At 47.5% G+C, this 25,320-nt stretch overlaps 1 protein-coding gene across 1 annotated transcript; it reads right to left on the bottom strand.

The window, feature by feature from the left end:
• Positions 1 to 760: 760 nt before the first annotated feature.
• On the bottom strand, positions 761 to 24,367 carry Psat1 (phosphoserine aminotransferase 1). Its single transcript, XM_087908062.1, has 9 exons — positions 24,212 to 24,367; positions 20,245 to 20,305; positions 19,253 to 19,322; positions 17,268 to 17,473; positions 16,119 to 16,291; positions 12,350 to 12,519; positions 5,870 to 5,998; positions 2,601 to 2,738; positions 761 to 1,818 (listed from the first exon to the last, which is right to left on the bottom strand). The coding sequence occupies exons 1-9, from the start codon at positions 24,269 to 24,271 to the stop codon at positions 1,713 to 1,715; spliced, it is 1,113 nt and encodes a 370-aa protein (XP_087764188.1). The 5' UTR covers positions 24,272 to 24,367; the 3' UTR covers positions 761 to 1,712.
• Between the last annotated feature and the right edge of the window lie 953 nt (positions 24,368 to 25,320).

The raw sequence follows: 25,320 nt of genomic DNA, 5'->3' as shown, positions 1-25,320 counted from the left end.
TAGCATGGCATGGGCAAACCTGTAATAGAAACACGCTAAGAACCATTAGCACAGGAGACGGGAGACAGGCAGATGTTAGGAAGCTCTGACTGCCACACTACAAAGCCCTGATCATTCATGCATCCACACACAGAGCAGAGTCTGTCCGAGTGGCCGTGCTGGGAGGGGTGGATGAAGCAGAGATGGGTGCTGAAATAACCCAAGAGTCGTTACAGCAGGGCTGGCTGGAACATGAAGGGTTGAAGAGGAGGAGATAATGGGGGTTCACAAACACATGGAAAACGGGTTTGTCTCTGAATTGTTTGTGGGCCCTTAAGTTGACTCCACAGACAGACTCTTGGTGTTTACAGAATACTGTGACGGTTTATCACAATCCTAAACAAGACCTTGTTTTCAATACAAGCATCCTGCAATGCTGGGTATTATTTCCATCCTTTCGCGAATGAGAAGCTGACATCTGACCAGGAGAACCAGTTAATCAGTGTCTTCTCCTTGTCCAACCAAATGAATCAGGAAGCACTGTTCCGCTGGCTATTTTCCGGGCTAACAGGGACAGAGTTCACAAAAGTGCACTCTGGGAGCTAGCTGTTCTGGAAGAGACTCTGCTGACTGTGTCTGTTCCAAAAGCAAAAGGTAAGCAACCACACTGAGTTGCATAAGAACTAAGTCTGACAATCGACTGGACTAAACTGCTACTTTTAGATCCTGGGCTTCCTATCGGGACGTCTACAAGGCAAGCAGAAGAATTCACAGGCAATGGTTTAGATACTTCAGGACTTTAATGATCTTCACATAGTCAACAGAAAACACTAACAACATATGAACGATGGGGAAAGATCTCAGCAAAGATCTGGAATGTACGCTATTGCCCTGGTCAAACTACTAAACAGTTATGTGAACACAATTCACGGGGGTGGGAGGGTAACTGAGTTTTGTTTAACAGCCTAACCAGAAAGCAAACAACCAATTTCTTCTACTTGTGGCAAGGATAAGAAAAGTGAATTGTGGAACTTCTAGATCTTTCTGAGAAAGTGGCTTTAGAAGGGAGTCGGTAAAAGGGTGCAACTGCCCACAGCAGGGGACAGTCATGCACAAAGTCATGGGCTGAACCAATGCTAAAAGCATTGACAGAACTGTCTCGTTAGAAATATAATGGCATAGATATAAACCGCATGGTATTAAAATCATACCCACTACATTAGCACTAATAGCGCATGTTACTTCTAACTTGTTATGAGAATAGCAGTATACAGATTCAAAATGCTCAAAATGGTCACTGTTGACTTTAATCAAGAGCTGCAGAAGCCAGCAAACTCACTGCTGTCAGATCCAGCACATTGTACTCCAACCTCCTTGGGGAATGCTCCTGTGAACCCAAAAATAACTAATCAATTCGGCAGAACAAAGTCCGAGGCTAGCACTACAATCCGCCTAGGGAAGGGAGCAGCAGAGATGCCAGGCTGGATTCGTTAGAAAAGCAACAGGAAAGCTTTGAAAGCGCCTCCTGGTCAAGTCCAAATGGAAGGTGGCCATCAGCTGGGAGTCCCATCAGCTCTGCAGAGCCCTGGATGGCTGTTAGGTGTTATTCTTTGAAGAAGAGTCTGTGTTAAGCATGTACTGGGGGAAATCCACATCTGTGAAGTTACTGTAGCCGATCTGAAGTTACTCTGAACACCGCATGGTGCTCACAGACAGCATGGAGCTAGTCATGCTCACAGCTGATGCATCTCCAAGAAGTTCTTCATGAAGGCAGCCAGCTTCTGAACATCTTCAGTGGTGACAGCGTTATACAGAGAGGCACGGATGCCTCCCACTGACCTAGAACAACAGACCCAACCTTGAAGACCGAGAAAAGCAGGAGGAGAAGACATACCAGTGTCAAAGCCCTTGCCTACCATACGTAAGGTTCAAGCTTGAACCTCAACGACACAGGAAAAAAGTGAAGTTTAGAAGGCATCTATTTCAGCACAACCCAGCTTTCACTAACTACGCCTCCTGAGTTGCAACTCTGAGCCCAGTGCTCAACTCCCCGCCTGTAAACCATCCCCCATAGGGAGCATGAAGCTTCTGAGACATTAAGGAAACCCCCTGTGCAGTAAAGGTAACCCACCATGCTCACACTGGATTTCCTCAAACTAGTGACATTTTTAAAGTAATCATCAATGTTTTTTGGACAAGTGAATGGGTTTCCCTCTGACATTTCCATACATGCATACACTGGACTTTGATCTACACACTATTCACCTCTGATAAAGGAGAACTCAGGAGGGGAGAAAAAGCCCGATGAAGAGGGTGACCGTGGGTTTGGGGCCACATCACTCGCTAGACTTTCCAACAGTTCCAGGCAGACAGACTGAGCAAGCACTCTGCGGTCTCCTGTGTGAGGACAGGTACTGTGCAGGCTGTCTGATGTGCAGCTAGCCCAGTGCCGGTCACACTCCAGAGCAGAGCAGGCAGGCCCTAGCCCTTTCAGTGCCGACGCAACCCTAGGCAGGATGCACCACACCCAGCCAGCAGGTCTGTCACCACGACTCCAGGCTGTGCGAAGCCCTGGATTTGTTTCAGTCTGCCTGACACGCCTGGGGACGGGGAACGCTCACCTGTGCCCCTTCAAGGAGATCATGTTGAGTTCCACCGCCTTATCAAGAAACCGCTTCTCTAAAGCTTCGTCTCCTTTGGCATTGCCAATGCGAAATGGAATATTCATCCTGCTTCTATTTTGGCGCTCCACTGGACATCTGAAAAGCATGTTTATTATTCCAGCTACATTTCTAACAGGTGTAATGTCATAAACAAACCCACAGGTTTTTAAACAGTATCTGGGCTGGGGCTGGCATTCAGCCGACGGAGTGCTTAACGTGTAGAAGGTTCTAGGTTCTGGTTGTACAAGCCTATAGTCACAGGAATCGGAAGTAGAGCCATGAGGATTAGCATTCAGGGCCATCCATAGCCACATAGTGATTTCAAGGCCAGCTGGGGCTAAATGAGACCTTGTCTCAAAAATAAATAAATAGATGAGTTAAAAGACCCACAACAAGGAAATGAAATGGGGGAAAAAAAACAAACTCTTTTCCATAACGTTATAATTTGAATGAATTTACCCAGAGGGAAAAAAAGTCCCACTCACACAGGCTAGCATTCATTTGTACCATTTGTATCTAATTTCTGTCAGCCTCAGTCCTTCACTTGGATATCAGGGACAGTGATGTCTATTTCACACTACCTGTGACAATTCAATGGGTCATTTCCATAGCTTTCAACACTGTCAGCCACACAGTGCAAGTGTATAGCTCTTTCTGAGAGGCTGCAGACAAGCTGGGCCTACAGGTGGCTGAAGACCTAAAAGACTCAAAGATCTGGACTTGCAGCTCATGCCCCCAAATTATCCACCCCTTCCTGCAAGGAAAAAATATCGCAAAAATGTCATAAAAGCTGAAGACTGAATCACCAGGTAACGAATACATTACATATCACCCATAGCAGCAAGTCCCTCATGGATGAATAGGAAAAGAAAGGGATCCGTTGTTTTCAATCAAGGGAAAGATGGCAGAGGGAAATTAGACTTCCAAGTGTGGGGGGCAGTTAGCTGGAGAGGGCTGTGGAGACACAGTTTCAAACAGTTCCTCTTTCTGAGAGGTATCAAAGAGGGGACATGTGGAAGGAGGGAACGGGAGCAGAGGAGGAAGAGGGAGAGGGGAGGACTGGATGTGTGGAAGAGGTGGCTGCCGCGCTCTGGCTCTGGCAGCGTGTTGGGTTCCTGGCAGGGGTGGCTCGAGGCACACAGGCCTGGCCATGAAGAGCCTGAGGACACTCTTCTGGCATTTGACTAGACCCCTGAATGATGAGGGGTGGTGCGTTTGCCCAGTAAGAAATTTGTGTTTTTGAAGAACAGCTATGGAGGATGAAGAAATGGCTCAGCCAGCCAACTGCTTGCTGGGCAAGAGTGAAGACTTGAATTCGGTTCCCCAGAAGCCGTGGAAAGCCTGGCATGGTTGCACTTCTGTAATCCCCACTTGTGGCAAGATGGCCACAGCAAGCCAAGCGCTCCCACAGACAGACACAGGCACTTTAGGTGAACGGGAACGGCAGCATGTTTTATTAGCCTAGTTTTCCAAGAATGCATTGACACCCTTTACCCACACAAATTCAGCAAGTCTTGGGTAAAAATGACAATTTTAAGTTAGGATTGCAGCATCCTTCTTTTCTATTCCATGTGGCCCACAAAATAGTCAAAGGGAGAGCAAGTTACTGTTAGGCAGATAAATCCATTACAACAGACTAAGCCTCATGACCATTAAAAATGGAGGTCCTGGCTTGCTCAGTGAATATAAACATTTATGTATATATGTGGAACTGGATATATAACAACACATGCACATACCAGATGATATACAGTCAGTGGACATCTGTGCCCACCTTGAGGGCTAGGGAAGATCAAGTACCATTACTATCCATGATGTTCCTAAGGCCCAGGCACTACCTTAGGGGTACCTGCCATTATGGCGAGAAGCCTGTTGTGGCAGGTTGGATGGTGGACACATGTCCATCTTGCACCACCCAGAACCCATGAATCTGACCTCTTTGGAAAACTTGTCTTTTGCAGACAAAATGATGACAATGAACTTGACATTAGGCTACCATGCACAGGTAGGTGTATCAGCCCAAGCCTACAACCCTAGCCCTTGGGGAGGCAAAGAAAACAGGCCAAATCCAAGGCCAGTCTGAGCTACATAGAAAGTTCAAGGCCAGGCTGGGATACATAGTGCAAACCTGTCTCAAAATAAAATCATCCACAAGTACAGGAGATACCTATATCCAATGGTTCACTCTCATGAAACAGAAAAGCAGGAAAGGAAAAGGCCACTGAAGACAAGAGACCATGACAACGCAGTTTAAGTCAGGGACAATCTGGAGAAGAAAGCTCCTTCCCTAGAGTCCTGGAGCCAACCCAAGAACACCTTGATCTTGAACTCTGAGCTTCTGAAACTGAGAATTCCTGTTGTTTTAAGCTGCCAAGCTTATGGGTGATTTATTACAGCAGCACCAGGAGACACTGTCAAGATCTCTGCATCATGGCTGTAGACCTCACAAATGCAGCCAGTGATCAACACATGATTCCCCAACCCTTTGTCATGAAAGTACGTAACTAGATAAAAATCAGCCCTGCCATAGCCAATGTCATTCAGACTGCAGGCCAGGAATGTGGATACCTGTCCTAGAATAAGAGCGGCAGTGAACTCTGAGAAAAGGGAAAGGAGGCAAGGGAGTTGGCCAAGTGGGCAAACTGTTTATAGTGGATGAGGACCTGAGTTCAAATTCACAAGCCTGATGGGGCAGAATGCATCTGCAATCCCAGAATGCACTGTAATCCCAGAATGCACCTGTAATCCCAGTGCTTCTAGGGATGAGGACCCCTGAAGTTAAGCTAGCAAAGGAAAAACAAAGAACTGTTTCAAACAAGATGGAAGGTGAGGACTGACAAGGAGGTTGTCCTCTGAGCTACACAAGCAAAATGTCCATGCATGCCTGCACACAAGCCCATGGGGGAAAGGGGGTCGGGGGTAGGGATTTACAGCACAAGGGACTAACAGAAAGATTTCTGCAAAGCTGACAGCCTCCTACAACTGCTCTCCAGTGTCACAGGGAGGAGGGAGAAGAGAGGGGGTCCTACCCCCAGCAAGGCACACTTCCCCGGGTCAGAGTATTTGGTGACATGACCCCAAAGACTGGGATTTACCAAGAGCAAAGAATTTCGTCACCTCCAACCCCAGCTCATGAGGAACGGGACTAGTATGCCAGTGTCCTGGGAAAAGGTAAGTTCCAAGGAATATAGTTTCCAATTCACAAGAGACACAATGCATTGACTTACACATAAAATCCTTGAGAATTATCAATTATCTCATAAATCATTTGGGATTTGATGGAGCTGAGCTTCTCCATGGCTGCGGCTCCACCATTGTTCTTGATCCATTCCAGGACCATGCCCATGACGTAGATGCTAAAGATAAAAGACAACACCATTAAGTTCACCTCTGCACAAGTCAAAAGAACATGTAAACAAAGTGGTATTGGGAGTCACACTGACACTTTTAGCATCATTACAGGTGAATAAGAGCGGGTCCCTTGAAGAGTACAGCAAGGACTAGACCAAAGCAACTGTAGCCCATGAAGCATTCTAAAGAGGCGGCACAGTGCACCTTAGGAATGCCACAGCAGTCCCTCAAGGCCCTGCTGCAAATGCTCCACGACACCCAGACCACACATCCCCAGCTCTTTAGACCAGCGGTTCTCAACCTGTGGGTCATGACCCCTGGGGTGTTGAATGAACCTTTCACAGGGGTTGTTTAAGACCATCAGAAAACACAGATAGTTACATTATGATTTATAACAGTAGACAAATTACAATTACAAAGTAGCAATGAAATAACTTTAGGTTGGGGTCACCACATGAGGAGCTGTATTAAAGGTTCGCAGCCTCAGGAAGGTTGAGAGCCACTGCTTTAGGCTGTCTCTCCAACCCCACCCACCCATGCTAAGCTCACACTTCGCCTCCTGAATCCTGAGTCCCTTGCTCATATGATCCATATAAGGTTGTAGGGTTTGGTTTGGCTTCCCACTCGCTCCTTTATTCTAAACTTCTGTGAGCATGCCTATGCCTTAGATTCTAATGCTAGAAGGCTGGAAGCCCACACTGTTCTTCTTTTCTATTCTAGAGTCCCAAGTCAGCACCTCCTGCCTGACAGAGGTGCGTTGTGGCAGTGGCAGACACCACAGGTTCCACACAGGGCTGGTCACCATGAAAATGTAAGTGTTGTCTTTACCACTGAGAACAAGGAGCCGTTACTACCTGAGGGAGACACCTCTCCTGCTCTTCTCAGTTCTACCCCCACACCCAACATACAGATCCAGCAGCGAGATTTGCTTCCGTGGTCTCAAGAGGTGGGCATGAGACTTAACTAGACCAATCAGCAATCCCCTAGGATGTTCTCAGCTGGCAGTAGGGAAAGGCAGACCTGGAGTAGCTCATTCTAAGTAGAAGGGAAGTCTTGGCAGATCTCGTTTCTACCTAAACAAAGAAGTCAACACCCTGGCTAGAGAAGCAAGGATCGGAAACGGAGAGCTACTGACCTGTAAACCTCAGAGCATGGGAGACCAAGGCAGGAAGATGGTTTAGCTTGAGCTACATAGAGAATTCCAGGCCAACCTGAACTATATAGCAAGCCCCGGTTCTCAAAACAAACCAAAAAAGAAGTGGAGAAGAGATGGTGCAAGATTTGTGTGCCTGGTTCTAGGAGGACCAGCCGTAACACAGCATCATTCCTTTCCGAGCAAGTGTTCAGACTTCTCTTCCACAAGATCCACACTAGCACAGGGCCTGACAAGAGTAGCCCACACAAACGGTGGCTGGTGGGTACCCAAACGAAACTGAAATTACAGGGAATTTGAGGATGGCAGGTGGTTTCCCCATCAATCTTCTCACTGTCTTTAAAAAGGTCCCACGCATTCCTAACTGAAAGCCCATAGAGCAGAAGCAGGTCTCCCGTCCACCGTGAGCTTGGAGTCTGCAGATGGTCAGCTTCCAGCTCCAGTCTCCTCAGAGTGTGGCTGTGTCCAGGTGGGGGATAAAGGTGGGGGAACTGCAAAAGGTCTGATGGGAAAAGAGGCTGAGCCAAAACCTGGAATAGGGATGCCCCAGCTAGGCTGCTTCCTGTTCCCGAAGACGTTACCCTACGCCAGGATCACCAGGTCTGCAGAGTTCTGACAGGCAAAGGGGCTGTCGCTCAGAAACCTAACACTGACCGGTTGCTCAGTTCACTCTCAACCAGGTGGGCCAAGAACGCAGGAGTTTCTTCCCAGAAGACAAGAGAAAGCAACACCAGACACACAGGGTCTTCACAAAAAGTAGGCAGCACGCAAAAGCACACTAGAACCTCTCCGGAGGCTTCCTTGGCCTAGACTCCAGGCTGGTGATGGAGGAAGGGAGGAAATGCAGAAAGCCGTCTTGACTGGCTGGACAGGGGAGACAGGGGAGAGGGGTGAATGGGGAAGAAACAGGAATGAGTCTTACAGAAGTCTACAGTGCCTCAGCCTACTGTTACAGATCCCAGTAGCCTGATTCAGGGGCTCCACTGTTCCATTTACAGATAGGAAAGCGGACTCAGCTTCACTTAGCTAAAGCCATCCATCCCAAGTAGCTTCTGAAAGCCAAGATTCTACCCCAATGTCTGCCTGACTTCAAAGCCAACGTGCTTTCCCTTGCGCCAGGGCCATCCGCTCTGTCTGAGACTGTAGGCCTCAATCACCAGCTTACCTGTGGGACAGAAGGACTGCCACCTAACCGTCGGAAAGGCCACCTGTGCATATGTCATGTATGTATGTGCCCCTGGGTGAAAAGATGCTCTCAAAATCTATGCAACCCCGAACCGCTCGTCCCCAGCATCCACTGTCTGCTCGACCAGGCTCATCCCAGATTACCAGAGCCAAGGAGAGTCCCGACGAACACTTCCAGAAAACCACGCTCACTTTCACCTGGTGCTTTGTAATCCCTATATTTCAAAACTGCGGATTCTTAAGAAATCTAAAGCAATGAGGTTCCCTGCCTCAGCGAGACCTCAGGGATAACACCGTGTTCAGGCTTGCTACCAATATTCTCTGGCTGCCTTCTTAGGATCTGAGCAGGTCAAAGCAGCAGAAAGCAAACACATTTCCATAGGCCAGCCTCTTTAGCCTGGGTCTCCAATGCCTCAGCAAGCAGCAAGTGGATCTGAAGAAAGCAGACTGCCCAGAAAGCAGAAAGACAACCCTGGGAAGAGGAAGCCCTGCCTGCTTTTCCGCCTGCCTGCTTTTCCGACATCCCAGGTACACACTGATGTGGGGCCCCTGTGATTGACCTCTGCCCTCTGAAGCCAAGACTCTTAAAACCGTCGGAGCCTTGCAATGCTACGTGGATTCACAACTTGGGCTCCATTCTTTCCCTCATTAGTGCACACTTTTACCTAACTGATGCCGTTAGTATTAAACTGGCTACGTACAAGCACACCAATTAGGCTCACCATCTAAGCCTGCCTAACCTTATTGAACCACAGCAAATCTGATCCCTGGAATAGCTGTCCATAATGAAAAGTGGCGGGCATTTAAGCTAACATGACAGAAGGCCCATGGTACACTGCTGGGCTGAAAGGGTTCAAGTCTGAACAGCACTGTTCACAGCTCAGACACAGCTGATCCCCCAAATTCATGAGTTTGGCAGCCATGGATTCCGTCAACCTTGTACAGACCAAGTTTCAAAACCAGTGTCTGGAAGGAATATAAACAAATCTTTTCCTTGCCATTACTTCTTACACAATACAGCACAGAAATTATTTAGAGCATTTATATTCTATATTAGGTACTATAAATAACCTAGAGATGACTTAAAACATACAGAAGAATGTGTATAGTTATATACTATGCCATTTTTAAAAAGAGATTTGACCACCTAAGAATTCTGGCCTCCTTGGGGCCCTGGAATGAGGCTTTTAGGATTAGGCAGGCACAGTGTTTCCCTGATCACAGTTCACATAGAAACTTTGGCTCAGAGCAGGTGTTATTTTTATATATTTTTAAAACAATATCAATTATACCCTGCATGTTAGAGTTTAGAAAAAGGTCACCAGAAGTCTCCAGGCTGCAGATGAGCCCCTGGGCTGGGGATGAGGCATCGCGACTGTTTCAGAAGCCTGTGCCAGCCTTCCTGCAGTCAGCCTTCCCTGACGTCAGCTGCCCCACACCCTGAGGGCTCCAGCTTCACCCTCAAGCCTTCCTGCAGCCAGCCTGCCCTGACGTCAGCTGCCCCACACCCTGAGGGCTCCAGCTTCGCCCTCAAGCCTTCCTGCAGCCAGCCTGCCCTGACGTCAGCTGCCCCACACCCTGAGGGCTCCAGCTTCACCCTCAAGCCTTCATGCAGTCAGCCGTCCCTGACGTCAACTGCCCCACACCCTGAGGGCTCCAGCTTCACCCTCAAGCCTTCATGCAGTCAGCCTGCCCTGACGTCAACTGCCCCACACCCTGAGGGCTCCAGCTTCGCCCAGCCCCTCAAGGGCCTTTGGACAGGCCATATGCTACCCCTACAATTGCTAAGTAGATGACATTTGAACTCCTGATTCTTCTGTCTCCTAAGTCCTGAGACTACAGGCATATGTCACCATGCCTATATCTTATCACCAAGTGAAATAAGGTAATTGGATAAAAGACATTTTTTTCCTCACAACTGAAGATAAAAACAATCTATACTTAGCAGCTCAATATGCACAAATAGGAAACGTTTTGTGAAGTTATAAGGATTATTTAGTATTTTCTCCTCTACCCACGAATTGGGGTGAACGTTACTAATGGGTTAAAAAGAAGGTTACCAAAGCCCTTTATTCCAGCCCAGTTCCTGCCTAAGGCTACTGAGCAACAATTCATGGCCCAGTTTATCCAGAAGAGTTCTCAGAGCCCACAACCTTTGGCTCTGACCAAGCAAACGAAACAAAGAACATCATCAGGACATGCTAGGATCCTTATCTGCCTGCAGGACAGAGTGGGGAAGGTTCTAGGCGACTCCCCTGCCCTGCATTGTCAGCTCTGTGCAGAGATGGCTCTCAGTGGGCCATTTCTAACCTTGAATGGTAAAGCACTACAATGAACTTCAAGTCACACAGAAACACAAAAAGTTTTCCTCTTTCATCTCATCAGCAAAGAAAAGAAACCTGGGGTGAGAGTGGGTGGCAATTGGGTTGAGAATCCACCGAGCCCTACCTTTTACCTTCTCTGCTGTTGCTCAGTTTCAATCTAGGTATTCACCACCCTGACTTGCCCTGAGAGACCATCCCAATCTGAGGAAGAAATGGCTCCTTTTCTGCTGCTTCTGCCTCAGCAGCCTCAGACATGAAAGTCCTACAGAGGGGGTTTCCATCTCAGGGACCAGACAAAGGGGGAGGACAAGGTCAGCAGAGGTTTGGCAAGGAGGCTGGGACACTTTCAACGTGTCCAACCTTTTCCACTTCCCACCAGACATCTGGCCTGGTCTCCCACTCTCCCCAATGAGGTATTCGGTGTAACATTAGCAAACCACATGTGAACACACTCATCATTTCTTTAAAACCCTCAGAAAAGATGCCCAAGGGTGTACCGCCCACCCTGCCTCTTTAGCTGGCCTCTGAACACATTTCCAGGCCAGTCTTCATCCCATCTCCTCCTACCTTCTCACACTGTTTAGTTTTGGAAACAAAGTCTCACTGGGTAGTCCAGACTCAACCTTCCTGAGTCTACCTCCTAGTCCTGGGATTATAGGTAACACCATCAACCTTCCTGACTCCGCCTCCTAGTCCTGGGATAGTAAGGGACACCATCAACCTTCCTGACTCTGCCTCCTAGTCCTGGGATTGTAGGTGACACCATCAACCTTCCTGACTCTGCCTCCTAGTCCTGGGATTGTAGGTGACACCATCAACCTTCCTGACTCTGCCTCCTAGTCCTGGGATTGTAGGTGCCAGCAGGCATTGGGTCTCAGCCTTCTCTCTAATAAAGCCTCCTCCTGGAAGACTGAGCTGTAAGGCAGGTATGTGCCTTCTAATTTCCTGTCCCACACAGCCTGGCACCTCAACTCCTCCTCGGGGAACCCTACCCATGGGGTCCCCAGTAGTATCTTCACCACTTTTGTCTTCAGTTTTTCTTTTCTGACCGGTGTTCACTGGTGTTTCCCCTCTACCTGGAACACCCCGGATGTAAGCAGGATAGAATTGAGTCCCATGCCACCCCTAGGCTACATGCATTTTAGAAACATCTTTAGTACAAGTCCAGGAATAAGGATTAGGAGGGTCCAGAGAGTTAACCCTAGAACACTCTACTCCTAAGGAAAGTGGGGGACACCAGAGACTGTTCTGTATCATGTTAGTGACACAGAAACACGGGGAGGGGGGACTTTCAACCTAATTTGAAGTCCAGACTCTTCCCTTTCTGTGTGTGGGAGGCGTTTTCTGCAGGAGGCAAGGGTAGAAGAGAACCCTGGCACCCTTGCCCTACCCTGACCCTGTTCCACTGGAAAGCAGCTCTGTTTGTCTTAGACACAGACCAGGGCACTTTATCCACAGAGAGCTTGTGGGTTAATGGTCAACAGTCGGCGCCTGGATTATCAAGATCGAGCAAAAGCTAAGATTGTCATCCCCACAAAAAGGGCAACAAGAAAAACTGACCAAACAGTACCTAGAGGCCAGGAGGCGAGCTAGACAGGGAATGCTGAGTGTGCTTGGGGCTCCGGGGTCACTGGCTAACGAAGCGTGTTCTGTTTTACCTCCACTCTGCTGGAAGACTACAGCATCCCAGTTACCTGAAACACGGAGGTGTGTTATACAAAGAGTTGTTGCCAGCCTGCACTTTGTATTCAAGGACTGAAGGACACTCTCTGAGGGCGAACCCCAGCAGGTCATCCCGGACGATCACCACCGTCACCCCAGCAGAGCCAACATTCTTTTGAGCACCAGCAAAAATCACACCAAACTTTAAAAAAAAAAGAGAGAGAAAGAAACGGGCTATTTTTGAGGGAATTTGTGGCCACCTGTGAGCTCCTCTCTCAACACACTTTTTTAAAGTCACATGTTTAATTCTGGCCTAGGAATACACCCTTGTAGAAATCTCTACCCAAAATAAGTCAGCACTTGGGAGTGTGGAGACCCAAGGCCTGGCCTTTGCCAGGAAGAGACTTCCCACACCCAGCACTGTGAAGTCCCGGGACGTCCATGCTCTCACAACCCTTGTTTACTTCAAACCAGTCTTTAGGACAGGCCCTCTCAGGACTGGGATGGCTCAGTAGTTAACAGCCCTTGCTGCTCTTACACAGGACCCGGGTTTGTTTTCTTACACCCCACATGTGGCTCACAACCATCTGCAACTCCAGTTCCAGGGGATTTGACACCTGATTCTGACCTCTGAGGGTTCCAGTAACACATATGGTACACAAAAATACATATGAAGGCAAAATACTAATGCACATATAAAAAGAAATAAATAATCTTAAAAAATTGTTTTTAACACTGGGCAGTGGCAGCACATGCCTTTAATCCCAGCACTCAGGAGGCAAAAGCAGGTCAATCTCTGTGAGTTCGAGGCCAGCCTGGTCTACAGAGAGAGTTCCAGGACAGGCTCCAAAGAGCTTTCTGTCTCAAAGGAAAAAAAATGTTTTAACTAAATATCCAGGCTTGGTGGTACACATCTGTAATCCTAGCAGTTGGGAGATGGAGACGGAAGGTTCAGGAGTTCAAAGTCACCCTTGCTTCACAGTGAGTTAAAATCTAGCCTGGAATGCAGGCCCTCTGGACTGAGGTAAGGTACACGAGACAGCAGGCTCGCCATGCATCAAGCCTGGGCTTCATACTCAACACTGCAAAACAATAAAAAGAAAATGGGACCTCTAGATCTTTTGTAACCCAAATGAAATACTATCGTTTAATCTAGAAAATGTATTTGTACAACGGTTAATATTTTCATAATTTTAAATGTCAAAAATTTTAGTTAAATATTTTTAATTAAATATTGAAATGGTTAAAATATGAATTTTTTAAAATCAGTGGGCTGCAGAGATGGCTCAGTGGTTTAGAGTACTTCTTGCTTTTGCAGAAGACCTGGGTTCAATTCCCGGGACTCACACTGTGTTTGACAACCATCTCTAACTCTAAATTCAGGAGAGCCAATGCCCACTTCTGACCTCTGCCAGCACCAGACACACATCTGATGCACACACTTGCTAGTAATTAATACAAACTTCCCACTTAGAGACAGTCGGAAGCTGCCATGAAGGGGGCTGCCGCAACACAGCCTGGGTGGGTGAGACACACCAATAGCTCATGGTTCTCGAGGATGTTTTGTTGTACAAGATACAGGTTCTATGTCACCCCAGGAAATCAAGTGCAATTGTAGTACAAGGGAGAGAGACAGGAGGATTTCAAGTTTGAGGTCAGGCTGGGTTGAGCTATTCAGTGATACCCTTCTTTAAAAACATAAAGTGTGGCTATAAGCCAAATATTGTAGATCTATATAACAGAACAGTCGTCTAAAACTGAACTTCTGATATATGCACCAGCATGAACCTTGAAGACATTAGTGAATTAAGCCTAGCACTAAAGAACAAATGTCACGATCCCATTTACAGAAGGTCCCTTGGGTACAAATTCATGAAGTTGGATAGTGGTTGGCAAAGATCGGGGGTGTGGTCTTTAGCCAGGTACAAAGTTTCAGTACAAAATCAGAGAATTCTTGAGGTTGGACAGAGGTGAGGGCTACACAGCAAAGTTAATGTGCTTAATGCCACTGAGTTATGCACCTAAAAGTGGTCAAAATGGGGCCAGTAAAGTGGTCCAGCAGGTAAGGAACCTGCCAAGCACAGGCACACCATGGCAAGTGTGTATCCACACACATACAATAATAATAGGTAATTATATGTGTGTATGTACATATAATGTATATATGTACGTATACCATACACACTTTAAAAAAACTAACAAATATAACGACAACAAAAATACAGGGTCTCACCGTATACCTTTGGCTGGTCTGGAACTCAAAATGTAAACCAGGCTACCATTAAACTCAGGAATTCACCTGCCTCTGCCTCCTGAATGCCAGGATTAAAGGTTTGTGCCACCACACTTAGACTTAATCTTGTTGTTGTTTCAAGACAGGGTTTCTCTGTGTAGCATTGGCTTTCCTAGAACTCACTATGTAGATCAGGTTCACCTTGAACTCAGAGATCCACCTGCCTCAGTCTCCTGAGAGCGGGGATTAAAGGCATGTGCCACCACCATCACCTGGCTAGCTTAAATATTTTTTTAAAACATGACTAAAATAATAAATTTATATTTTATCACATTAAAAAAGAGGCATAGTTGGGCTTGGTGACCCCACCATAGGAAAGAGGATCTCTAAATTCAAGCTCTAAGTTCAAGGCCATCCTGGTCTACACAATGAATTCCAGGAAAACCAGGGCTATATAGAGACTCCGTCTCAAAAACAATAACAAAAAAAGCCCCAAAACAAATAATAATAATAAAAAGAATGAGGATGGGGGAGGAAGAAGAACTGTTATGGCTCTTTTTAGAATTTGTCCAGCAGGACTTCTGACCTTCATCTGAAACACCATCACCACTACCACAAAAAAGGGGGCGGAGGGACAAGAAGATGGCTCAGCTGGTAAAGGTACTTCCTACACAAGCCTGGCAACCTGAATGCCACACCTGGAACCACATACAGGTGGACCAAGAGCAGTGACTCCATGAAGTTGCCCTCTGACCTCTGTACATGTATCTTTCTCCCTTCACTGAAGCTCACACATACACAAACTTGTGCATATGTACGCGAGTGCACACACACACACACACCAAATAATAAATTTTTAAACATTATTTTAAAGGCAGACTACCAATTGGCTAGCTTGGATGCTGCTTTTAAATTCTTTACAGATCGCTCTTACGACATGTTCCTGGTATAATGCCCTACCCCTCCCCTGCCCAGCCTTGGCAGATCACTCATAAAGTCTAAGGATGCTGTTGGTGAACTTTCCGAGTTAGGGCTAACAAAAGGCATGGGGTGTTTTTCACCGTCCCCAGGGCGTGGTAACTTGCTCTTGACTTTGGAGTGAACATGCCACTCCCAGCATCCTTGCCAACAAGTTTTCAAGGACCACTGCCCCCCAGCCTCCCAGTTTTTTGAGTCAGGGTTTCTCTGTGTTACAGCCCTAGCTGGAACTCACGTTGTAGATGGGACTAGCCTTGAACTCACAGAGACTCACCTGCCTCTGCCTCCTGAGTGCTGGGATTAAAGGCATGCATGAGCCACCACGCTCAGCTCAACAGACACTCTTAAAAAGGCAGGCAAGTTCCTCAAGGCCTGACTTGTAGGCCGTGAGCAACCATTTCCACAGTCTTAGACGTTCAGACAGACAGTGATGTAACAGCAGCTGTCACCCTGCTCACCAATGTCTACCTACGCTGGCTTCAGGGGCTCTGCCAGCCCCAGACTCCCCAGGGTCTTTTCTACGGGCATACATATCAAAACACTTCAAAGAAACATTTACTGGTTCCCTGACCCAACCTCCCACACTCTACCTTGGAAACGTCCACTGGCCTGGATAAGAAGTTTGAGGACATGTCGCAGACCAGCACGGCTCCCTTGACGTCAGGTATGAAGTCGAACTCCACCCCGTGCACAGTCTCGTTTGCACAGAAGTACACGTAGGAGGCGTCCGGGTTGAGGTTCCAGGTGCTTGGGTCTGGAATTTCTGACATAGAGGGCAAATTTGAGGCTCTGCATACTTCCTTCCGTTCTCCATAGTGGGTGACGCCACCCGGGGGACTGGTAGTTTCCGGAGGGGATTAGTGACACCTTGGCGAGTATGAGCACCTGTCCGCTCCTGCCATCATCACCACTAACAGCGGAGGATGAGCTGTCATACTCTCTGAATTTACTCAGTACAAAGAGCATTCAAACGCAGTCCAGAGGGACTGAGCGTAATACCACATGTGGGAGGCCAAGGCAGAAGGACTGCTCTGAGTTCAAGGCCAGCCTGGGCTACCTCAAGACCAAGTCGGACTGGAGAGATGGCTCAGCCCTTAAAAGGTTAGGCTCACAACCAAAAATAGAAGACTACCTACCAGGTCATCCAGGGCTACATAGACGCTGTGTCAAAAAACCCCAAACAAATGAACCAACAAGGAGATGGGGTCCTGGGTGCTCATCTGAAAGCTTTCCTGTCATCAGCTACCCATCTACCCTCTACCTGTTGGCCTACTAGCTTCTTCTCAGGACCCCAGTGCTGACCCACTCTGAGCCTGTGTGGTTCCAGCAAAGCCAATCAAGCCTGCTCCCCCGGGGTAAAATGTGACTCGGGCAGAGTTAGTGACTAAGTCACAGCAGGGCACGTGACGCTATTATTGGGATGCTCCAGCAAGGGCCATGGTGAGCCGGAGAGCGGCTGCGACCATCTTCCCAGACAAGGGGTTCTTTTCCGGACTACAGTCTACTAGAAAGGAGATAAGGAGCGACTAGGACATGGGCAGCAGCACTGGGGCCCCTGCTGTCCCCACACCAAATACCAACCTGGCTTAGCAGGACTCTCATCATTCTACAGCAGGTGGACCCCACAGCTACACAATCTAAATGAGCTCGCAGGCCACTGAGGGGAGGACGGTAGCAAAAGGACAGCAAAGGGAATGGCCGCCACCCGCTTACCACCCAGCTCACCTCCCAGAACTCACTTGTGTAACTTCCGAGTTTAGGGTGGACGACATTCACAGTCCCAAACTTCTTGGCTTCTTCTGCAGCCTTAGCTGACCAAGCTCCCGTCACCACATAGTCAGCACACCTTCCGGCTTTCAGGCCAATCAGATTTAAGGGGACAGCGCTGAACTGGCCAGACCCACCTCCTTGTACAAAGATCACCTTGTAGTTGTTGGGAACATCTCTGGACATAAAAACGAGTGCAGTAAATACAGAAGCTCACACACATCAAGGGTAGAGAATGAGGGGTGCTATACCAAGTGTATACTTTTGGTCTCACTCTGCAGAGGCTGGGAAGATGGCTGGCTCAGTGCTAAGAGTGTGCACTGCCCTTACAGAGGACTTGGGTTTGGGACCCAACACCCACATCAGGCAGCTCGCAACTGCCTATAACTCTAGCTCCAGAGTATCTGATGTCCTCTTCTGGCCTCTGTGAACAAACACACACACACACACACACACACACACACACACACACGACATATACCTTAAATGAAATACAGTCTCGCCATCACTCTCTGTTACCCAATTTAGTCATTTTTTTTTACTAGTTTCTTTGACATTTATTGGTGACAATAGTAGAAACCTATGGTGACTTCTTCCTTTTCTTAGTAACGCCCTGCTTTCTTTTCGGGAACCATACTTTTCTGCTTCTCAACCCTCAGATTTCAACTTTGGCCACCCTGACCCAGAAATGAGCAGTGAACAAAACTGCCCATGGGATCTGGCTGAGATCCTTGCTAAAATCACAGAGAGGTGCTAATCTTGCAAACACCGGTGGCCTCCTGGCAACGCTGGCACACAGGTGAGGAGGGCCTTCTTGGGAAGATTCTCCTGGTGACAGTAGGGCTCCTATGTCCTCCTTTGGCTACACAAGGCAGACATTCCTATTTTTGCTTAAGTCAGTGAATCAGCTCCCTCACCTGTAAACGTACTGAACCAGGCATCACTGAGAGGTGTCTGTCTTTGGCAACTCTAGATCTAGCTGAGTAAGCAAAAACCCAAACACATGTCAGGACTAAGTACAAAATGCTTTGACTTCAGGATGGAAAAGATGATCAGACTGCAGACATCACAAGCTTTATAACAGTCAGAGCTTAGGAATAAGTGGTCAAAGGACAGAATTCCAGCATCAGCACAAAACAGAAGGGACCAGCAAGGTGGCAGGAAGGTGGACAACAGGTTTTGTGTAAGTCTTGTACCTAGCCTAGTACAGGTACTAATAGTAGTCAGTTCGATAAGCTGTCAAATAGCCAAGTTGACACAAGCTAGCATCATCAGAAAGGAGGGAGCCTCAGTTGAGAAAATGCCTCCTAAGATCAGGCTGTAGGCAAGCCTGTAAGGCATTTTCTTAATTAGTGATTGGTGTAGGAGAGCCCAGTCCACTGTGGGTGATGCTATCCCTGGGCGGGTGGTTCTAGGTTCCAGAGAAAAGGTTGGGCAAACCATGGAGATCAAGCCAGTAAACAGCACTCCTCCATGGTCTCTGCATCAGCTCCTGCCCTATGGGCGCCTTTCCTGTCTTCCTTCAAAGGACTACAATGTGAAAGTGTAAGCCAAATAAACTCTTTCCTCCCCACATTGATTCCTGATCACGGTGTCCATTGCATCAATATTAACTCTATGACAGCGGTGCTAGGCCGTACTAAGCATGATGCTACTAGCACCCAGATGCGCTGGCAGAAGCCAGGGCTCCAGGCTTATGTTATCCACATGCACGGGCACGGGACAGAAACGTACTTAGGATAGACCTGAGTTAAACGAGGGTTCCAGTCAGAAGAGGCTCTTAGCCATGTGGCCAGTGCTAAGGTTCTAAATATTCCCTCCATCAAGGACAGGTTTGTGAATGTGACGCAGAAAACAGTGAGGCAGACAGGAGTGGGACCCACCAAGCACACGATCAGGCACACACACACACACAAAATAAATATTCTTTAAAAAAAAAATACTTGTAAAAACTTACAGTAATTCCCTCACAAGATTCTCTGTGTTGTTAATAATCTTGGCAAAATCTGATGACCTGTGACTCATTTCTGTGGAAGCAAAGAAACGACAAAGTACAATACCAAACAAATAAGCTTGTGAAATCTATGGAAAAATAAGAACGCTCTGAGTTCAGACGGTGGGCACAGGTACACTTAATGGAAGGACAATTCACACTAATACAAAGGCTGAACATTTCAGTCCTGAAGTCACACAGTGCAGTGATGGTTCAAGTGCCACACTAGCTGATTCCTTAGGTTCTTATCAGACCCTGCTCTATCCCTTTCTCCCAAACTAGAGACACAGACAACCAGCCCTGAAGTCCCTTCACACAGTGTAGCCCACAGAAACGGCAAGGAAAATAAACAAACAAATAAGTGAAAAGCATAGAGCTTGGAGGCTCTCTTCCTAAACAACACAGGAGTGAAAGTTTAATAAAGAAATTATTAATGAGCAAGATAGTCACAGAGGCTTGTGAACGTTTTAACTCCTACAAGTTCTTATTTAAGTATAATGAACGCTTTATGTTGAATGTGAAGCAATAGTACAGACCGTTGGTAGCATCCTTACACAAATGTATAGTATCTGCTGATCTCACAGCTTATGACCAATAACAACCAATTAAAAACCAGGGAGCTGCTGGGTGGTAGTGGAGCAAGTCTTTAATCCCAGCACTCAGGAGGCAGAGACAGGCGGATCTCTGTGAGTTCGAGGCCAGCCTGGTCTATAAGAGCTAATTCCAGGACAGGCTCCAAAGCTACAGAGAAACCCTGTCTCAAAAAAACCAAAAACTTCTCACCAGCACTTGAGATATGTTCAGTCTGAACTCCAGCAAACATGTGACCCAGGACATAAAAGATAAATGTATTCATAACAGCATATGGGAAGATCATTCAGAGTAACGCCTGGGCTTGCAGAATTTTTGTTCCCTTTTAAGCTGGGATGGTAACAGGAGCCAAAAGTAAATCTTACCAAGAACACTGATGCCAAGTCCTTTGTAGTCTAGTAGCTGCTTCTGTATCTCTAACAACACCTAGAGAGAGAGAAAGAAGATTGCAACATGCTGTATAAACTCTCCCTCCTCAGACACCTGGGAGGTGGGGGCATCAGCGAAGCAGAAGCCCAGAAGGTGCCCAGGCTTCTGTTCTCACCCACAGCCAAGCCCCTTCCCTCATCTCCACAGAGCCTCACCAACATAGCTTGCACAAGTGGGACCTGAAATTAGGCAACATCTGATTCCAGAGACCGCGTCCCCTACAAATCTCATTTTAAAGCTCTTTTAATAAACATATAAAATTCTCAGTTCAGGAGCTCACAGGAACAAAAACCAGTTGTGTCCAAACCACACAGGCAGGCCAGGTTCTCATGGGGAGGGGTGGTGCTAGCTAAAGTCGTAGATTCTGATAGGCAGCATGTGCAAGAACCTGCTATGAACTAAAATAAACTTCAGGAGCTGGGGCTATACTACATGGGGCTCAATGACAGAGCTGTTGCCTAGCACACAGGGAGCCCTGGGTTTAATTTGCGGCAAAGCTGGGGGGAGGTAGAGGAAAGGAGAAGGAGGAGAAAAGAGAAATTATATCCGGACCAGGCTGAAAAGATTTTCTCTCAGTTGTGGGCTACATCTTGACTTTGAATACTATTATTCCATTCTGATAAGGCAGCCCTTGAAAGGTCATGGGGATTTATTGATGTGACATTAATTGGGAAACCCATCATTCACAAAAATGTCTCTTATTAAATCAAATAAGCAATATCAATTCCCCTATAATGAAATGGAGAACAGAAGCTAGGGGAGCAGCTCAGTGGTATAATGTGTTGGGCATGCTGGGGGGCCCTGGAGTCAATCCCCAGCACCAAAAGAAAGGAAATCAGGAGATGGGAAGGAAAGGAAAAATGGAATCAGAAGCGGGGGAGGAAGGATGAAGAAAAAGAAAATATGTTCTCTTCATCCAAAACAGGAAATTTAAAAACCAAGTATTAAACTATGAAAGAGAATCTCAGTTTGCTTAAATAAGGTTGTCAATATGTTGAATGTTGCTGAGACAAGAGATGGATCCTTGCACGTGAATAAAGGATGTCCATAATAAAGAAAGGCTCAGTCCAGGTGTGGTGGTACGTCTTTAATCCCAGCGCACAGGAGGCAGAGGCGGGTGGATCTCAGTGAGTTCAAAGCCAGCCTGATCTACAGAGTGAGTTCCAGGATGGCTAGAGCTCTGTAAAGAGATTCTGTTTCAAAAAAAAAAAAAAAAAAAAAAACAAGGAGACAAACAAATAAACAAACAAAAATAAGCAAAATAAGTGCTCTAAAATTAAACACAAAGTGCAAAAGACCCTGTGAAGAAGAATCCAAATGGGAGATGGTTAAGACATTAGCTAAGACCCAGTGTAGTGGAGCAAGCCTTTAATCCCAGCAACCAGAAGCAAGCAGATCTCTGTGAGTTCGAAGCCAGCCTGGTCTAAATTATTAGCTACAGGTCAGCCATGGTTCTACATTGAAATCTTGTCTCAAACAAACAAAAGGGGAAACTAGCTAAGAATTGGGCTAGATAAAAGTTCTGTAATCCTAATTAGTGGAAGACTGAAGGTCGAAACCCCACACTGGTAATGTAGCTTAAAGAAAATAAGGTACCAAGACATCACGTAAATTATATGTTGAAATATTATACACATCTATAAAACTATCACACCAGTTAAAAAAAATTGGTGAATATACATAGTAAAAGAAACATTAGCCTGCAACAGAATCTTGGTTTATGTGTGGACTGGGGACCAAAAAGGACTTGCCTTTGCAATTGACAGGCAGGAGCTCTACCAGATCCCTTTACCAACCACCTGGAACCATCCTTGAACTTTTTTTTTTTTTTTAAGATTTACTTCATTGTTCATTTATTTGTGTGTGTACCCTCCGAAGCCAGAAGGCATCCAATACCCAGGAGCTGGAGTTACAAGTGGCTGTGAACCAATCAAAGCAGGTGCTGGGAACCAGACTTGGGTCCTCCACTCTTGCCTCCATCTCTCCAGCCCTGTTTTTTTTTTCCTACATACATTTCTTGAGAAACACATCTACATGTTTATAACCAGGACTGAAGAGATGGCTCAGCTGTTAAGAACACAAACTGCTCTTCCAGGAAACTGGAGTTTGATCCCCAATACTCTTATCAGGTGGCTCACAACTGCCTTTAACTCTTCTGGCTTCCACAGGCCTTAACTCACATGAACATACAACACAGAGACAAACATGCATACGCATGTGAACATACCACACAGAGACACACATGCATATTCATAATTTTAAAAAATAAAAGCAAGTTCCAAGACAGCCAGGACTATTACACAGAGAAACCCTGCCTCGGAAAAAAAAAAAATTATAACAAAAATCACCATTGTTTTTCTTCTAGCCAAAAGCTATACCACTGAGCATCTCTCCAGCCTCGCATACAGAAGTTTATAAATTTCATTTTTCTTTACAAGTGACAGTCACAATTTTTCTGAAAGCTTCTCTAATCTTGATAACTCAACTAAACCAAGAAAATTCCTAAATTGAAGTTAATAGCACGAACTGCAATCCCCATGTGCTGACTAGCTTTATGACAACCAGACATGAGCTAGAGTTATATGAAAAGAGGGAGCCTCAGCTGAGAAATGTCCTCTAGAAGATTAAGGGGCTGGCAAGCTTGTAGGGCGTTTTCTTAATCAGTGATTGATGGGGGAGGGTCCAGCCCATTATGGGTGGGGCCACCCCTGAGCTGATGGTCCTGGGTTCAGAAAGGCTGAGAAAATCGTGGAGAGTAAGCCAATAAGCAGCACCCCTCCAGAGCCTCTATATCAGTTCCTGTCCTCACTACTTTTAATAGTGAACAGTTATATGTAACTGTGAGTGAAATAAACCTTTTCCTCCACAAGTTGCTTTTGGTCATGGTGTTTCATCACAGCCATAGTAACCGTAACTAAGACACCCTCTCTTGGGAGGTGGAGGCAGGAAGACCACCAGCCCTGCAGAACAAAGTAAATTCTGGGCTAGCTTGTACTGAGACATTTGCCTTACCATACCCGGCAAAACAAAAACAAACGAACAGCCCATTTCAAAAGAGGGGCTGGGGAGGAGGGGGTCCCCTGCAGATATTCCCACAGTTCTAGCAAACAACGCCACGGAATGCAATGACCGCAGAATAAGCCCTGTTCTCAGCTTGTGCGGTTGTCCCCACAAAACTAAGGCATCCTTTCCCCTCTCACACAGCAGGATCCTGTTCCTACCCCCACAGAGGCCGCGGTGTCCCAGGGAGATCGCCAGGATTCAACAATACAGAATTGTACAATCCTTGGCCATGCCAGAGCGCTGTGGCAACCGGTTATCAGATAGCAGTTTCGGCAGCTGGTTCATGGGCTCCAAGCCATGAGAGGCATCTCATTCCGAACAGCTGGGGTGCGAGAGGAACCCGCGCGGAACGGGATGGCACCGGGATCAAGCAAATGGAACTTGGCCAAACAACCCAAAGCCTTTCAGAGTCAGAACTCCGGACGCACTGAGGGTACAAGTGGGTTTCCAGGAGAAAGCCTTGGGGGCTGAGCGCGTTCGATGTGGGTGAGGAGGGAAAAGCCGGCAGCTTTCCAGTTTTGAGGACTGCATTCCCAGCGCCAAGAGCTTAGCCTGCCACCTCGGAGACAGACGTGCTCGACCCTGGCCCGCCCGCCACCGACCATTCTTTCACCCACCCACGCGCGCCCGTGCACGCCGGAGCCGGCGCGGCCACACCGCGGGGAGGTCCAGCCTGTGTCCACACCGGTCTCTCTGCACAGGAGCGCACTTCGGGGTTAGCAGCTGCATCTCGATGGCGGCATCCCGGCGCCTCGCACACCGATGTGTGTATCTCGACAGCTGCATCCCAACGCCCTGCATCCCGATGCCCGCGCTCCGACCGAACCGCGGCCATCTTACCGAGTGTGGCAGCTTGGCAGGCCCGGGCCCAAAGTTAACCACTTGCTTGGAGGCGTCCATGGTGCTGAGGCGACAGCGGGGGAAGTAGCTACAGCAGAGACCACGCGAACTGCCCGCGTCTCCGGATGCTGAGGCAAGGCGGGCCCCAGCCCGCAGAATCGGCTCCCCATTGGTCTTCTGTGTCAGGCCGCGTACTGATTGGCTCACTCCCAGAAGCTCGTATCCCCATTGGCTGAGCTCACCATCCGAGCCTGCGACCAGTTGCTCCTCCTGTAGTTTAGAATTTCACCCGGCCTTGGCGGTCAACGCAAGAGAGCAGGGGATTGCACCAGCCACCGGCGTGGCGGGGAGCCTACTGCGCGCCTCTGGGCGCTGTGTCCCCGGTCCTGGCCTCTGGCCAACTGCGAGATGGTGCCCAAGTCCATTGCTCCTGCTCCATTTGGCGTTGGGCTAGGCTCTGCTGCAATTTGCTCCAGGGGCCAGTCCGTATTAACTCACCAGCAGACTTTCCAAAACCCATACAAACACTCCGGTGTAGACTGGGCACTCACAGAAGAACGTGCAGGGTGAAGAAGGACCTAGAAGAGTGAGACCTTGAGATTGTGACCCGATACACCTGATAATCACAGCACTTGGAAGGCTGAAGCAGGAGAATAGTTACTTGGAGGCCAGCCAGGGATTACACAGAGGGACCCTGTCCCAAAACTAACCTAAAACAAAAAGGCTTTGTGCTTGCACATGGACTCTAACGCACTGCACCATGAAAGGACAGAAGTGGCTAAGAACTTTGGGGGGCGATCCTCGCTCCTCCCGCAGCTACTCCTCCCTCCTCCAGGATAGCCTCTTTCAAGTTGCTGACTCTCGATTCTCTCTCATTTCTTTCATGAACCGAGAAGCAAGAACCTGAATCTTGGCTCTCTCTTTCACTGGACCGCCTCAGCTGTGAGGAGGTATTAACAGGAGCATAAAAAACAAGCTGAATTCAGTCCGGACCAGAGGAATGTGGCCCTGAGCCGAGCTGGGCATGTGGCCAAATCTGTTTATACTTTTCCACACAAGTTCTCGTTCAAAAGAGTTGCTCTGGAGGCTCATGTGAGAATCTGGAACAA

The sequence above is a fragment of the Myodes glareolus genome, chromosome 7 (genome assembly GCF_982192425.1).
Source record: "Myodes glareolus chromosome 7, mMyoGla1.1, whole genome shotgun sequence".
Classification (NCBI taxonomy): domain Eukaryota; kingdom Metazoa; phylum Chordata; class Mammalia; order Rodentia; family Cricetidae; genus Myodes; species Myodes glareolus.
The sequence above is the reverse complement of the archived record's forward strand: the minus strand, read 5'-3'. Positions and strand labels throughout refer to the sequence as shown.

Coding starts and splice junctions, on each gene's coding strand:
- Psat1 (XM_087908062.1), bottom strand. CDS start 24,271: ATGGACGCCTCCAAGCAAGTGGTTAACTTTGGGCCCGGGCCTGCCAAG. Junction 17,474..19,252: donor AATCTTGTGAGGGAATTACT/GTAAGTTTTTAC, acceptor TTTTATGTCCAG/AGATGTTCCCAACAACTACA. Junction 5,999..12,349: donor AACACACCTCCGTGTTTCAG/GTAACTGGGATG, acceptor TTTTATCTTTAG/CATCTACGTCATGGGCATGG.